At 39.4% G+C, this 13,615-nt stretch overlaps 3 protein-coding genes and 1 long non-coding RNA gene across 4 annotated transcripts; 2 read left to right on the top strand and 2 right to left on the bottom strand.

The window, feature by feature from the left end:
* The first annotated feature begins 448 nt into the window (after positions 1 to 448).
* On the top strand, positions 449 to 907 carry LOC125583354. The gene is made up of 3 exons (XR_007320385.1): positions 449 to 598; positions 674 to 791; positions 882 to 907. It is a non-coding gene; the product is annotated as an uncharacterized LOC125583354 (long non-coding RNA).
* A 639-nt stretch (positions 908 to 1,546) lies between these two features.
* On the bottom strand, positions 1,547 to 2,415 carry LOC106407087 (nucleolar protein 58-like). Its single transcript, XM_048750103.1, has one exon. It carries the CDS (start codon positions 2,325 to 2,327, stop codon positions 1,764 to 1,766), a length of 564 nt encoding a protein of 187 aa, XP_048606060.1. The 5' UTR covers positions 2,328 to 2,415; the 3' UTR covers positions 1,547 to 1,763.
* Positions 2,416 to 2,520: 105 nt separating this feature from the next.
* Positions 2,521 to 11,083, top strand: LOC106385775 (DNA-directed RNA polymerase III subunit 1). Its single transcript, XM_048750096.1, has 28 exons — positions 2,521 to 2,669; positions 2,752 to 2,835; positions 2,952 to 3,081; positions 3,163 to 3,312; positions 3,456 to 3,630; positions 3,816 to 4,009; positions 4,182 to 4,291; positions 4,383 to 4,482; positions 4,584 to 4,796; positions 4,887 to 5,035; positions 5,368 to 5,509; positions 5,591 to 5,731; positions 6,125 to 6,313; positions 6,700 to 6,904; positions 6,999 to 7,092; positions 7,305 to 7,521; positions 7,813 to 8,004; positions 8,149 to 8,247; positions 8,363 to 8,566; positions 8,653 to 8,868; positions 8,952 to 9,099; positions 9,203 to 9,354; positions 9,486 to 9,638; positions 9,723 to 9,833; positions 9,919 to 10,013; positions 10,167 to 10,371; positions 10,460 to 10,662; positions 10,855 to 11,083. The coding sequence occupies exons 2-28, from the start codon at positions 2,768 to 2,770 to the stop codon at positions 10,910 to 10,912; spliced, it is 4,113 nt and encodes a 1,370-aa protein (XP_048606053.1). The 5' UTR covers positions 2,521 to 2,669; positions 2,752 to 2,767; the 3' UTR covers positions 10,913 to 11,083.
* On the bottom strand, positions 10,984 to 13,015 carry LOC106385790 (BTB/POZ domain-containing protein At5g60050-like). The gene has a single exon (XM_013825693.3). It carries the CDS (start codon positions 12,591 to 12,593, stop codon positions 11,118 to 11,120), a length of 1,476 nt encoding a protein of 491 aa, XP_013681147.2. The 5' UTR covers positions 12,594 to 13,015; the 3' UTR covers positions 10,984 to 11,117.
* Positions 13,016 to 13,615: the final 600 nt, after the last annotated feature.

Raw genomic sequence — 13,615 nt, 5'->3', positions numbered from 1 at the left:
TTTTCCGCCAAAATTGCAAAATCAAGTTTTCCCGCCAAAATCACAAAATGAGTTTTCCCGCCAAAACCGGAAAATCAAATTTTTCTGCCGAAACCGCAAAACCGAATTTTCCGTCAATCGAAAACGGGATTTCCCGCCAAAATCGTAAACGAGTTTTTGCGCTAAAACAAATTTTTCTATAAAATTGCGAAATCGAGATCTCGAAATCATGACATAAAAATTACATGATATATTTTTAGAATAAATAAGATAATACTTTGGATACCCATGGGTAAACCTATACCCTATTGGGTTATTTTTTGGGTTTGTATTTCAACCTTGATGTTTTTGGGTTTTTGCAGGTTGGGTATAAATTGGATTGGGTATAAATTGGGTTGGGTTATCTGTGGGTTGGGCTGGGCTGGGTTATTTTACCCTAAGTTAACATCCCTAAACACAACTGTCGAAATCAAACGTTTAAAAAAGATAAGTATAAGAAAATGAAATTTAAAAGAAAACTCAAAAAAACACTATAGATAGTCGTGCTTGCTGCTTGTTAATTTCAGGAAGTACTCCTTATTGCCAATCTTTCTCCGCAAACAACTAAAACAGAACAGATGTAAGTAGCACTTTTGATATCCTTCTTCTCTGAGCAAGTTCAAGTTTTTCATGACTGATGATATTTCATCCTCAGCATCCGTTTCTTTGAAGATGTTGGAAGTGTTGTTTCTGTTCGCCTTATTGTAGACCACGAGTGTAAGCATGTGGGCTATGGCTTTGTTGAATTTGATTCTTCTTACGAAGCAGAGAAGGTAAGACTAGCAGTATTAATTATGAAAAGTATTTTGTAAGTAGTCAATTTGAAATTAACACTTGTGATTAAATCTTTTATTATACTGTAGGCTCTGAAAGAGATGAATGGTGAATAAATTTTCTTTATTTGATGAGTTCCCATTTAATGAGGGAATGACTGCTTTGGTGCTAGAATGCGCCTTTTTTTTTGCACTATTGCGTTTGAGATTCTCCTTGCTGTGCGCTCATAGGTCTTTTTCCTTGGGGATTACAAGACTCTAAATAAAGCTGAGAGTATGGTGAACTCAAAAGCAGCCTTCTTATCAATAAGTATGAAGCTGAATGATTAGAAACTAATGAATCATGCACTGCCATTTGGAGATACACACCTGGTAGGGTTATTGAATATTGTTAGACAGACAAGACTGAAAAGGAGCTTCTCCACCCACCAACACTATTTGGCATTCTCAAGAACTTCACATTGGATAATGTATATGAAAGCAAATGTTCTGCTAACTCATCAAACAGAACAAAAGAAGCGCTGTAATAGACAAAAAAGCATGTAAACTTACATACCAGACGATCTGATGATCATCTGTCCTTGCACTAATTTAGTTGAACTGAACAGGATTATTAAATCCTCCTTCCTTGATACACAGAACTTTAACTCCATAGCAATTATGCGGTTCTATGCGTTTCAAGCATCAGACACTTTCAAGAGCTAAACAGAACTGAGTCCTTACATAAAAAAAACATGCGACTTCAAGATCCAAAATCTAAAAAGCTTGCAACTTTGCAATCAAGAATCTTCCAGATATAGTAACGGTACAGAGGGCAATAACTCCATTGAAGATAATTAAAGACTATAACAAAGAGTTCCACAAAATCAAATCTTTATCAATCTTAGGGACATCATTAGACTACACTTACCCGAAACTTTTGAAAATAAATCACTACAAAATTGTCTCCAGGATCACCAAGAGTAGGCAAGTTCAAGCATCAATCTCCTTTGATTTCCTCTTCTTCTTCTTCTTGCTCTTTCTCTCCTCAGAACCAATCTCTCCATCACTCTTCCGTTTCTTCTTCTTCTCCTTTCTCTCTTCATTCACATTCTCCTCACCATCTTCACCTCTCTTCTTCTTGCTCTTCTTCTTCTTCTCCTTCCTCTCTTCTTCCAACTTCACATTCACCTTCTCCTCAACAACATCTTCATCACCTTTCTTCTTCTTCTTCCTCTCTTTCTTCCCTTGCTCCTCGTCCAACTTCACCATCACCTTCTCCTCAGCAGCAGCTTCTTCTCTGCTCTTCTTCTTCTCCTCCTTCTTCTTATCCTCGAGTTCGACACTCGGATTATTATGCTCGTCCTTTGCCTTGGTACATCTAATCTCCCTGTGGAAGCTCTTCAGCTCAGTGAAGGCAGCTGAGGCGCGTCGGAGGTACGCGGCAACGTCTTGAGAGGCCTCTGTCTCAGAGGAAACGAAGCTTGAGAGAAGCGTAGCCGCCTTTGAGAGAGAGATCGGTTTCTCACTCGTTACTCTTCCCGTCACCGTCTTCATCGCCGCTTGCTCTCCACAAAAATTTAGGGCAATCTCTCCCTCTAACCCGACTTAACACAACTGTCGGAATTAAACCTTCTTAAAAATAAAATAAATAAAATAATAAAAAAGCTCAAAACTATAGGTTATATATTAAAACTTGTAACCTAAATGTATGTCATAATATATAGCTCTGCGGTAATGTACCCTGATTCTGCAGCCAGAGGTCGCGAGTTCGAAGCTCAATTAGGTTTTTTTCCTTCTCCATCGCAGCTCTCTTTTTTTTTTTTTTCTCAGCCGTTCTGTATCTCCCGCCTGTTACTCGATCTGCTGCTTAAACCCTAAAACCCAACCTCCATCACCGTAAGTTGATTCCTCGATTCCTCCTGTGTTTCTTCATCCTCTTGACGCCGAGTTGAACTTGGTTCGGGTTTTGATTTTACAGCTTCGTTTGGAGAGAGATGGAGACGAAGACGGAGATCGAATTCACCAAGGAGCCCTACATCGAAGATGTTGGTCCTCTCAAAATGTAATCTTTCACTCCTCTCCTCCTATAAAAATCACTCCTTTTTTGCTCAATTACGTTGCCCATGAATGGATTTGATTTGGAAGCAGAAACTGACCATAACTGTTGTTAATATGCAGACAAAGCATAAACTTCTCAATGCTTTCTGATATTGAAGTCATGAAAGCTGCTGAGGTTCAGGTCTGGAAGAATATGTACTACGAGTCCAATTTTAAGCCTATTGAAGGCGGCTTGTTGGATCCTCGAATGGTATATCTGATTTTTCTTTTGGATATGTGTCTTTTGGTTTAAGCTTCTTATTAATGGGCTATAACCATGTCTATACAACAGGGTCCTCCTAACAAAAGGTCTACATGCGCAACCTGTCATGGCAACTTCCAAAACTGTCCTGGACACTATGGCTATCTGAAGCTTGACCTTCCGGTTTATAACGTTGGATTCTTCAATTTTATCCTTGACATTTTGAAGTGCATCTGTAAGGTAGCGCAGGGTTACCAGATTCTCTCTCTCTCTCTCCACCTTTTTTAGTTTTGTTGAATGGGGAAAAAGTTGAGGAACGATAAAGCATGAGAACTTATTGACAATGACTGATTTGTCTTTTTTTGTTTTCCCTTCTCACACAGAGCTGTTCCAGCATGCTTATTGAAGAGAAGATGTATGAAGATCACTTGAAGAAGATGCGGAATCCAAGAACGGAGCCATTGAGGAAGACTGAATTGGCCAAAGCGGTTGTCAAGAAGTGCAGTCTGATGGCTGGCCAGAGAGTTATTACTTGCAAAAAATGTGGATACCTCAATGGTAATCTTTCTTTTGGCTAAAATATTTATATTAGATGACTCCACAATCTTGATTTCTTTTCTGGTGTGTTTCATCTTAGATGCAAAAAATTAGTTCATATTCATATAAGTTAGTTTAAGTAGCAGTAGCAGAAAATTAGGATTCTTCTGCTTATATCCAATGCTTATATCACTGATCCTTTTCAGGCATGGTAAAGAAGGTCGCAGCGCAGTTGGGTATAGGCATCAGTCATGACCGATCTAAAATCCATGGTGGGGAGATTGATGAATTTAAATCTGCAATATCCCACACAAAAGAGTCTGCTGGTGGAATAAATCCTCTTACCTATGTTCTTGATCCTAACGTGGTGCTTAGACTTTTTAAAGGAATGAGTGACAAGGTATTTTTTTGAGTTTGAATCTGCAATTCATTTTTAACTTGTGCTTGGAATATTTCTACCTATTTGTGCTGCAGTTAGAGGATGTTCGTCTCTCTCAAAACATATTATAGGGATTATCTTATTTTCAAATATTTCAGCCATACTGATTTTTTTGTTTCTGAAATTGAAATAGGACTGCGAACTTCTGTATATTGCTCATAGACCTGAGAATCTCATCATAACGTGCATGCTCGTGCCACCGTTATCAATCCGACCGTCTGTTATGATTGGTGGTACACAAAGGTTAGCTATCATTTTGTTTATCTTTCTCATGTCAATTATATTTTTCTACTGCTGGTTTTTCTTGAAAGAATGTGTGTTTTTTTTGCTGCAGCAATGAAAACGACATAACAGAGAGATTAAAGAAAATCATTCAAGACAATGCTTCTCTTCATAAGATTTTAAGCCAACCTACCACATCGCCCAAAAACATGGTACAAGGAGTGTTAGTTTACGTTTTGATTCATATTTTCCTTTGTTACTATTTCTAGTTCTGTTATTTTATTCAGATTTGTTGAGTATTTTTATTTTTCAGCAAGTATGGGATACAGTTCAAAGCGAGGTTGCACAATACATTAATAGTGAAGTCCGAGGTGTCCAGATCATGCCAAACACCAAGCCACTGGCTGGACTCCTTCAGCGTCTCAAGGGAAAAGGGGGACGTTTCCGTGCAAACTTGTCAGGGAAGCGTGTCGAGTTCACTGGTAGAACTGTTATTTCACCTGATCCCAATTTGAAAATTACAGAGGTAACTCATCATGGAAGGTTGTTTGATTGTTACTTTTGTGTATTTATATTATTAATGTAAACTTAATTCAAAGGTAAATAAACTTTTCAGGTAGGGATTCCTATCCTTATGGCCCGGATCTTAACTTTTCCTGAATGTGTGTCCCGTCATAATATTGATAAGTTGAGGCAACGCGTCCGCAATGGCCCTAATAAATACCCTGGTGCCAGAAATGTCAGATATCCAGATGGTTCTTCAAGGTATTGTTCGTTACTTCTTGGTTGATGAATATCTTTTAAGGAGAGGAAACTGATCCTGATTAGTTGATATATCAAGATAGGTAGTTTTTGTAGTCAAAATGGTCTTTCAGTTTCAGTAAAATTATATGAAATTGTAAATTATGTTGGGGCGTTGACTCGTATATAGGTTTGCTTGATGGTAGTGGCGCACACACAAACATGTAAATTATATAGGTAGGAATTTAAAACTGAAGTAGAAACCTGATACCACCTGAACTGGAGTCCTGATGGGTCATTTGCATGTGTTTGGGTGTTTATCGATCATATGGGGGCATTAACACATTTCACTTCAGGACTTTGGTGGGTGATTATCGGAAGCGTATTGCTGATGAATTGACTTATGGATGCATAGTTGACCGTCATTTGGAAGACGGGGATGCTATTCTTTTCAACAGACAACCGAGTCTGCATCGGATGTCTATCATGTGTCACAGGGTCAGTACTGATTTAGAATTCTGAGTCATACTTTTCTATTGCCCTTATACTAATCTCAATTTTGCATTTGTTGTTCCGCAGGCAAGAATAATGCCTTGGAGAACATTGAGGTTCAACGAATCGGTTTGTAACCCATATAATGCTGATTTTGATGGTGATGAGATGAACATGCACGTACCACAAACAGAGGAGGCTCGGACAGAGGCTATTACATTGATGGGGGTACTTTCTCTTTTACTTAGCATCATATCAAGTTTCTTGGACAGAGGCTAGTAATGCATTTATAAGTAGCAGATGATGATGAGACAGAGTCTTTCTTAACAAATCCAACAAGTGGCTTCTTTACAGAACCTTTAGGCGTTTCGTACAATATTAAAGAGATTCTGGAATTTAGGGACTGATAAAATTCTAGAAAAATATTTGCATTAGAATATCTGAAGAGTGTCCATGTACAAAAGTGATGACAGAATAAAAGCGCGTAAATATTTTCATATATACTGTTTTGCTTATATGAGCAGCTGGTTCCTAGTCTGTACTTGACAGCAATGTTTATTTTTATAGCTCAGTTTTCTGTTCTGGGTAGTAATTTGATTTCTCTTTTGGTTGGTATCTCAGGTACAAAACAATTTATGCACCCCAAAAAATGGAGAAATGTTAGTAGCATCAACACAGGATTTTTTAACATCTGCCTATTTGATAACGAGAAAGGACACATTCTATGACCGTGCAGCCTTTTCACTTATATGTTCTTATATGGGAGACGCCATGGATTCCATAGATCTGCCCACGCCCACAATCTTTAAGGTATGAGACTTTTTGCTGTCATACTTCTTCTTGTTCTTGTAATCCGCCGTTACTGATTCTGAAACTGAGGGATAAGGGTTCCTAGCTTTGCAATCCGTATCATTGCTTATCTCAGCTTAGCTTTCTTTTGCTGGAGGCATGTCAGTCCAATGGGATGATCTTTCCCCTAATGTTAAATGCCTTTTCCCATATCACGTGTTTTGAATCTGCTCCAGTTGCAGTTACTCCCTCAATCTGAATTTTTGTCTACATTATTGCCCTAGTTTAATCATTGATTTCAAACTGTCAGCTACTGATATTTAATCTTTATAGTTAAATGAGTGCCAATTTTTAGCATTTTCTTTGCTTGTGTTTAGTATCTTATCCGGATGTTACTTTTGATGCAGCCAATAGAGCTTTGGACTGGTAAACAGGTTTTTAATGTTTTGCTGCGTCCAAACGCAAGTGTCAGAGTCTACGTAACTCTCAATGTGAAAGAGAAGAACTTCAGGAAGGGAGAACATTATGATGAAACAATGTGCATAAATGATGGATGGGTTTATTTTCGGAACAGTGAGCTAATATCAGGACAACTGGGGAAGGCTACGTTAGGTTGGTTGAAGATGGAATGCAAATATGTTGCAAGTGCATTAGATAGCTGTTCATTCTGGACTTTATTTTGAGCATTTCATATTTTTTTTTCCAGGAAATGGAAGCAAGGATGGATTATATTCAATTCTTCTTCGAGATTACAACTCCCATGCTGCTGCAGTCTGCATGAATCGTCTAGCAAAGTTGAGGTGCGTTCGTTTTTCAGCATATAGGATTATCTTATCTCTTATGACTGATAGTTCTTGATCTCGGCGAAACATCTCTATAATAATTTCAGCAGTTCTCGCTTCTTGCTTTGTGTGTGCTGTGTTTTCTGTAACCTTTCTCTGCTACCTGCCATTGCTGAATCGAGTAAGTTAATAATTTTCTTTTCTAATTGATTTTTTCTTGTTTTGTGCAGTGCTCGATGGATTGGAATCCATGGCTTCTCCATTGGGATCGATGACGTTCAACCTGGAAAAAAGTTGAAAGAGGACAGAGAGGTTATAGTGAAACGCCGATATAAGGATTGTGATGAATTACTTAAGAACTATGAAAAAGGAGATCTAGATGCTGCAAAAACACTGGAAGCTAACTTAACAGGGTTTCTTAATAAAATTCGAGAAGAGACTGGGAAGGTGAATACGTAACTTCTATTTTCCCTTAGGCATGAACATGTGTGGCTTACTATTTACTAAGATACATACGTGAATGGATTAATGGCATAGATGCTCATGATTTCTGATTCTTAATCTTCCATTAGTTTCTTGTTTCAAATGTGGGTTATATATTTCTGCTAGGTGGTTTGGACAGTCAAGGAAAATGTTTGATAGTTTGTCTAATTTATTTAATTGGCAATGAATCCAGATCCTAGTTACATAGCTACATACTAATACTTCTTTTTGTCACTATATCTAAATTATATACAGCTCTGTATGGACGGATTACATTGGAGAAACAGTCCCTTGATCATGTCGCAATGCGGTTCCAAGGGATCCCCTATCAATATCAGTCAGATGGTTACATGTGTTGGTCAGCAGACAGTTAATGGTAGCCGTGCTCCTGATGGATTTATAGATCGAAGTCTTCCTCATTTCCCTAGAATGTCCAGAACCCCTGAAGTAAGTCAACATCCATTCCTCGGAGGTGTATAATCTGTAGTAGGCTTTCTAGGACATCACTCTGTAGGAGCCTGGTTACAATAACTTTTCGACCGCATTTACTGCTTTGGGAACCCTTATCTCATTTCTTCTTTGACATTGCAGGCTAAAGGTTTTGTTGCTAATTCGTTCTACGACGGCCTTAGTGCCACAGAGTTTTTCTTTCACACTATGGGTGGACGAGAAGGTCTAGTTGATACAGCGGTATGCATATATCCTTTGTTTTTTTTTTCATCTTGTTCCACTGGAAAGTAAGAAAAAAGTTGTTCATTGAAAGAGAGCGGAAGATGGAGCTTCACCTTTTTTGTAACTATTGCAGGTGAAAACTGCCAGTACAGGTTACATGTCTCGAAGACTGATGAAAGCCTTGGAGGATCTCTTAGTCCATTATGATAACACAGTGCGAAACGCCAGCGGAAGCATACTTCAGTTTACTTATGGGGATGATGGGATGGACCCAGCACTGATGGAAGGAAAGAATGGAACGCCTTTAAATTTTGATAGATTATTTCTTAAAATTCAGGTGAATTTTCTATGTTGTATATTGGTTTTGATCTCTCTCTCTCTATTTAGATTTTCATCATACTAATTTTTTACTTGCGTTTGCAGGCCACTTGTCCTCCTAGATCACATCACAATTATCTTTCTTCAGACGAACTGTTGCAAAAGTTCGAAGAGGAGTTAGTCAGGCAAGATACAAGTCGGGTGTGCACTGACGCCTTCGTGAAATCTCTAAGAGAATTTGTTTGTTTGCTCGGAGTAAAGTCTGCAAGCCCGAGCCAGATTTTCTCTAAAGGATCTGGTGTGACTGATAAGCAACTCGAGGTTAACTTTTAAAAAGATACTCAGTGCATTCTGCATCTCCGTAAATATGAAACATTGCCTCTGATATATATATAAGCATGCAGGTATTTGTGAAAATTTGTGTATCTCGATACCGGGGGAAAACAATTGAACCTGGGACTGCAATTGGACCAATAGGAGCTCAGAGTATCGGAGAACCAGGGACACAAATGACTCTGAAAACTTTTCACTTTGCTGGAGTTGCTAGCATGAGTATCCTTGTTGAATATGCTTCTTTTTGCTATACATAACTCGTGCTTATTTGACCATATATGTATGAGTAGTTAGTTGTTTTGATTTCCTGAATCTGCTTCAGATATCACCCAAGGAGTTCCTCGAATCAACGAAATCATAAATGCTACCAAAACTATAAGCACACCCGTCATCTCTGCAGAACTTGAGAACCCCCTGGTAGAGGCTAGTGCCCGAATGGCCAAAGGACGCATCGAGAAAACTACTTTAGGACAGGTTCTCTTTCCTCTAATTTTTTTAATCTGAATTACTGTACATAGCCACTCTTTAATAGTCGCTGCTTCTTGTTGGAAACTCTCTGTTTTTAACCAATCAGATTGTCAAAATCCACTTGAATTGTGTATCAGGTTGCTGAGAGTATCGAGGTGCTAATGACTTCAACATCAGCGTCAGTGAGGATAACCCTTGACAAGAAAATAATAGAGGAGGCGTTTTTGTCTATAACCCCCTGGTCGGTTAAAAATTCCATACTAAAGACCAGAATCAAACTGCAGGATGAGGTAAGATCGTTAGATGTTATTTGATGTATTCGTTGTGATGCACACAGGTCTAACTAAGTCTCTTTGCAATGTAAAATTGTGCAGAATATCAGGGTCTTAGATACGGGATTGGATATTATTCCAAAGGGAGATCAAAATGGGACTCATTTCACTCTCCACAATCTGAAGAATGTGCTGCCAAATGTTATAGTGAATGTGAATATCCGCTGAACCCTCTCTCTCGCATATATATATTTTACTTTGGTTTCTCTTTTATTGACTGCAAGAATTGTTATTATAGGGGATCAAAACAGTTGAGCGAGTCGTTATAGCAGAGGATACAGATAAAAAGAAAGAGATTGGTGGGAAGAAAAGATTGAAACTGTTCGTGGAGGGGTAAGTTTTCTCTAGCTTCAAGATATGATATTGTCCTCTGTTCTTTTTTTCTTTCGTGAATGCTAGTTTAGGAGATAGAACATGTACCTTTTTTTTGAATAAATGAGTTTTGCTTGATAGATTGTGAATCTTTTGGCTTGATATATGTTTCAGAACAAACCTCCTGGATGTAATGGGCACTCCGGGAATCGATGGGAGAACTACTACAAGCAACAATATTGTCGAAGTGAGCAAAACACTGGGAATTGAGGCTGCAAGGACGACAATTATTGATGAAATAGGGTCAGTTATGGGAAACCATGGAATGAGTATAGACATTCGTCACATGATGCTTTTGGCTGATGTCATGACTTACCGGGTCAGTTCTAAGGATTACTTGAATCTGCTATTATTATAGTTTCTAATAACTCTTTTGCCAACCATGTCACTTCAAATTTCTTGATCAGGGGGAGGTACTTGGGATCCAAAGAACCGGGATACAGAAGATGGACAAAAGTGTGCTGATGCAGGCATCTTTTGAGAGGACTGGAGATCATTTATTTAGTGCAGCAATTAGCGGAAAAGTTGATAACATAGAGGGAGTCACAGAGTGTGTGATTATGGGCATACCAATGAAACTCGGAACCGGAATCCTCAAAGTCCTCCAAAAGTAAGATTTGCTTATGACATTACTGAATATCATAAGCCCTTTTCTTTTATTTAGAATTCTATGTAGAAATTATATATTCATCCTTTCACCTGTCTTTAGAAAATTTATGTGCCAAATACCATTTTAGTTCTTGCCATTTCCATAGGAAGTTCCTTTGTAAAACTAACTCAGCTGTTAAAATTTGATCAACAGGACTAAGACTGAGGATCTGCCAAAGCTGAACTATGGTGCTGATCCAATCATCTCTTGAAAAGACAGTTCAACGCTTCAGAATATATAGATATATTTTCTTCTGTTATGTTCTGATCATTGCTTAGACACTAAAATATCTTTTGAGGCATTTTCTTTTGAATCTTTGTGTCACATTGAAAGTCACAAATAGTAACAGTTTACCAACAAAAAAAAAAACAAAGATTTAACATTTTGAGGGGTAACAATCTTATTCTATTGAGTTATTAGTCATAGAGTGTCTGCAGCTGTGATGCATCCGGCTCTGCTATAACCTGTCTTATGAAAGCCCTTCTCCACCAGACCTCAAAGGCTCGTTGAACATTCGGACAATCATCACCTTTGCTCAGAAACCTATCAAACCACTTCATCAGAATCACCTGCTGTTGCCTCAACGACAAGGTCAGTATAGTCTGGCTGAGCCCATCCTCCACCAGCTTCCTATCAAGAGATCTCGACGATAACCGTCTCATCCACCCAAAATCCTCATACAAAGCCTCCAACCACGTGTTCAAAACCGCGAACCTAGTCTCCCTGTTCACCAAGATCCTCCCTCTACCAATACCAACACATATCTGCGCAGTGATCTTGCTTATCTCGTGCCTATACATGGTAGGTATCTTGGCATGAAGCTCCGCTAGCTCCTTCTGATCCGCCCAAAGCTTCACAAACTCGTCGCACATCTTCTTCTCAATCAGTATATCCACCATCCACAGCATGTTGTCAGCTTCTCTAGCGATCTCTCCCATGAGAGCGCCACGGTCTTTCCCCGGATCATTCATCTGAGTGGTCACTTCAGATAAGCAAAGGACAAGAGAAGTCAAACATCTATGGCACAAACCGTAGAGAGTCTCTTTAGAGACTTCATGGTCAGCTTCTTCTCTAACCAACTTAAAGATCACAACTTTCATCTCTCGTCTCGCTTTATCATCCTTTGCCTGTAGTACACCAGTGAGAAGCTTCAAGAAGATATCATCCGTTCTATCTCTCGTCGGCTCGGACGAAACTCTCTGAAGAATCAAACCGACCTCCTCCTCAGGAAGATGAAGCTCGTCAAGACACGACACGACAACCTCCTCCTCATCTCCCGACCAAGGAGCAGCTTCCAAATGCTCAAGACACGACACCACTCCCTCATCAAACGAGATAGCAGCACTCACCTTGAGCAAAGCCAAGACCTTGACGACGTTTTCACCAACCAGCTTCTTCTTGAGATCGTCGCAGTACATCAAGACAACAGTCTCCACGTAGATCTCCACGTCATCGCACTCGCTGATCTCCACCATGTGGGAAACCCCTTTCTCTCTCCTGGAACTCATCTTCGCCATGAAGAACCTGCTCTTCTCCGACAGAACCTTTCTGTGGACGTCCATGGTGACTCTGTACCCGTCTCTTCCGACGACCGTCAGCTTGACGTCGCTGGGGGCGTCGTAAACGACGCCGTTCTTGAACTCGGCCATGATCTGAGCTACCCGCGCGTGGGACTTCCGACGCGGCGGCTGCTCGCGGTGGTGCTCCTCCGACATCATGTCGAAAAGGGTCGGGTTTGAGTGAGTTGGCTCGTTTAACGGCGGAGGAGACGGTGGTGGAGGAGAGGAGGAGGAGAGTTTGGCCGGAGATGTGGTTCTTGAAGGGGAGAAAGAGAGAGAAGGATCTGCGATGAACCCGTGTTTGATCATCGTTGATACTTCTCTTGACGCCATTGAAAGAAAGTAAAGTCTCAAACTTTCTCCAGGAATTTTCCGGGAAAGTATCAAAAGAGAATTTTTCGCGGGAAAATTAGCGAAGGTGTTTTGGAGAGTGAGACAAGAAGAAAAACAAGAGAGGGGAGAGATGACAATGAGCTTCGAGTGAAGAAAGAGACAGAAAATTCTGGAAATTTGTTATTTTCTTGGGAAAGAGAAAGAGTAAAGAAAGAAAGGTGGAGACTTGGGGAAAATGAATCGGAATCCAAGAAGAAGAAGTGAGAGGGCTTTGGATCTGAGGTTTACAAAAATACAAATACTACAGTTGCAATGGCGAGTGTATTTAGGAAAAAATGATTTTTAAGGGAAACTGAAAGAAAAGTTACTTTGTTTTGTGTCTCTTTTACAGATAGATTATTTTAGATCATTGCTTCCATGTGCTCTCCCCCTCCTTTATCACAAAAAATATACACACTGATATACTCTGAGTTTAATAAGTGAACATGTAGAACTGAATTATTTATCTTTGGTTTCTTATTGGACCTTTCTTTGGTTTTGAACAGAACCGAACCGAAGGTTTGGTTAGAAGTTTGGTTCGATTTGATAGGTTATGTAGAAACTTTAGTTTTTCGGTTCGGTTCGGGAATCGGTTTCTTCGGCTTTTTTTCTTTTATAAAAAAAATTATACCCAAACATACCATAAATTTGAACCGAACTAACCAATTTTGAATCGAACTTGCTGAATTTAACTGAAATCAACCGAATGTATCCAAAATTTGAACAAAACTAAACCAAAAACTAACTAAAAAACCGAACCAAATAAAACTCTATTTCAGATTAATTCGGTAAAATTTATCAACCGAACTAAGGAAAAACTGAATAACCAGAACTAACTGAACCTGCAGGCCTGATTCATGTGTCTGTTCCTACCCGTTTAATAAGGATCGGATTAGTCCGGTCTAGCTCCATCTGGCCGGGGGGACAAACGGACTTGAAAGCCGGGGTGAGTTTTTAAATGATCTCTGTTCATACATTACAAC

This window comes from Brassica napus, chromosome A2 (genome assembly GCF_020379485.1).
Source record: "Brassica napus cultivar Da-Ae chromosome A2, Da-Ae, whole genome shotgun sequence".
Lineage (NCBI taxonomy): Eukaryota > Viridiplantae > Streptophyta > Magnoliopsida > Brassicales > Brassicaceae > Brassica > Brassica napus.
This window is presented reverse-complemented; position numbering and strand designations above follow the sequence as displayed.

Excerpts from the sequence above, each read along its gene's own strand:
- LOC106407087 (XM_048750103.1), bottom strand. The coding sequence starts at position 2,327 with ATGAAGACGGTGACGGGAAGAGTAACGAGTGAGAAACCGATCTCTCTC.
- LOC106385775 (XM_048750096.1), top strand. The coding sequence starts at position 2,768 with ATGGAGACGAAGACGGAGATCGAATTCACCAAGGAGCCCTACATCGAA. Across the intron at positions 9,834-9,918 it reads TGCCAAATGTTATAGTGAAT|GGGATCAAAACAGTTGAGCG; the intron begins GTGAATATCCGC and ends TTGTTATTATAG. Across the intron at positions 10,014-10,166 it reads TTGAAACTGTTCGTGGAGGG|AACAAACCTCCTGGATGTAA; the intron begins GTAAGTTTTCTC and ends TATATGTTTCAG.
- LOC106385790 (XM_013825693.3), bottom strand. The coding sequence starts at position 12,593 with ATGGCGTCAAGAGAAGTATCAACGATGATCAAACACGGGTTCATCGCA.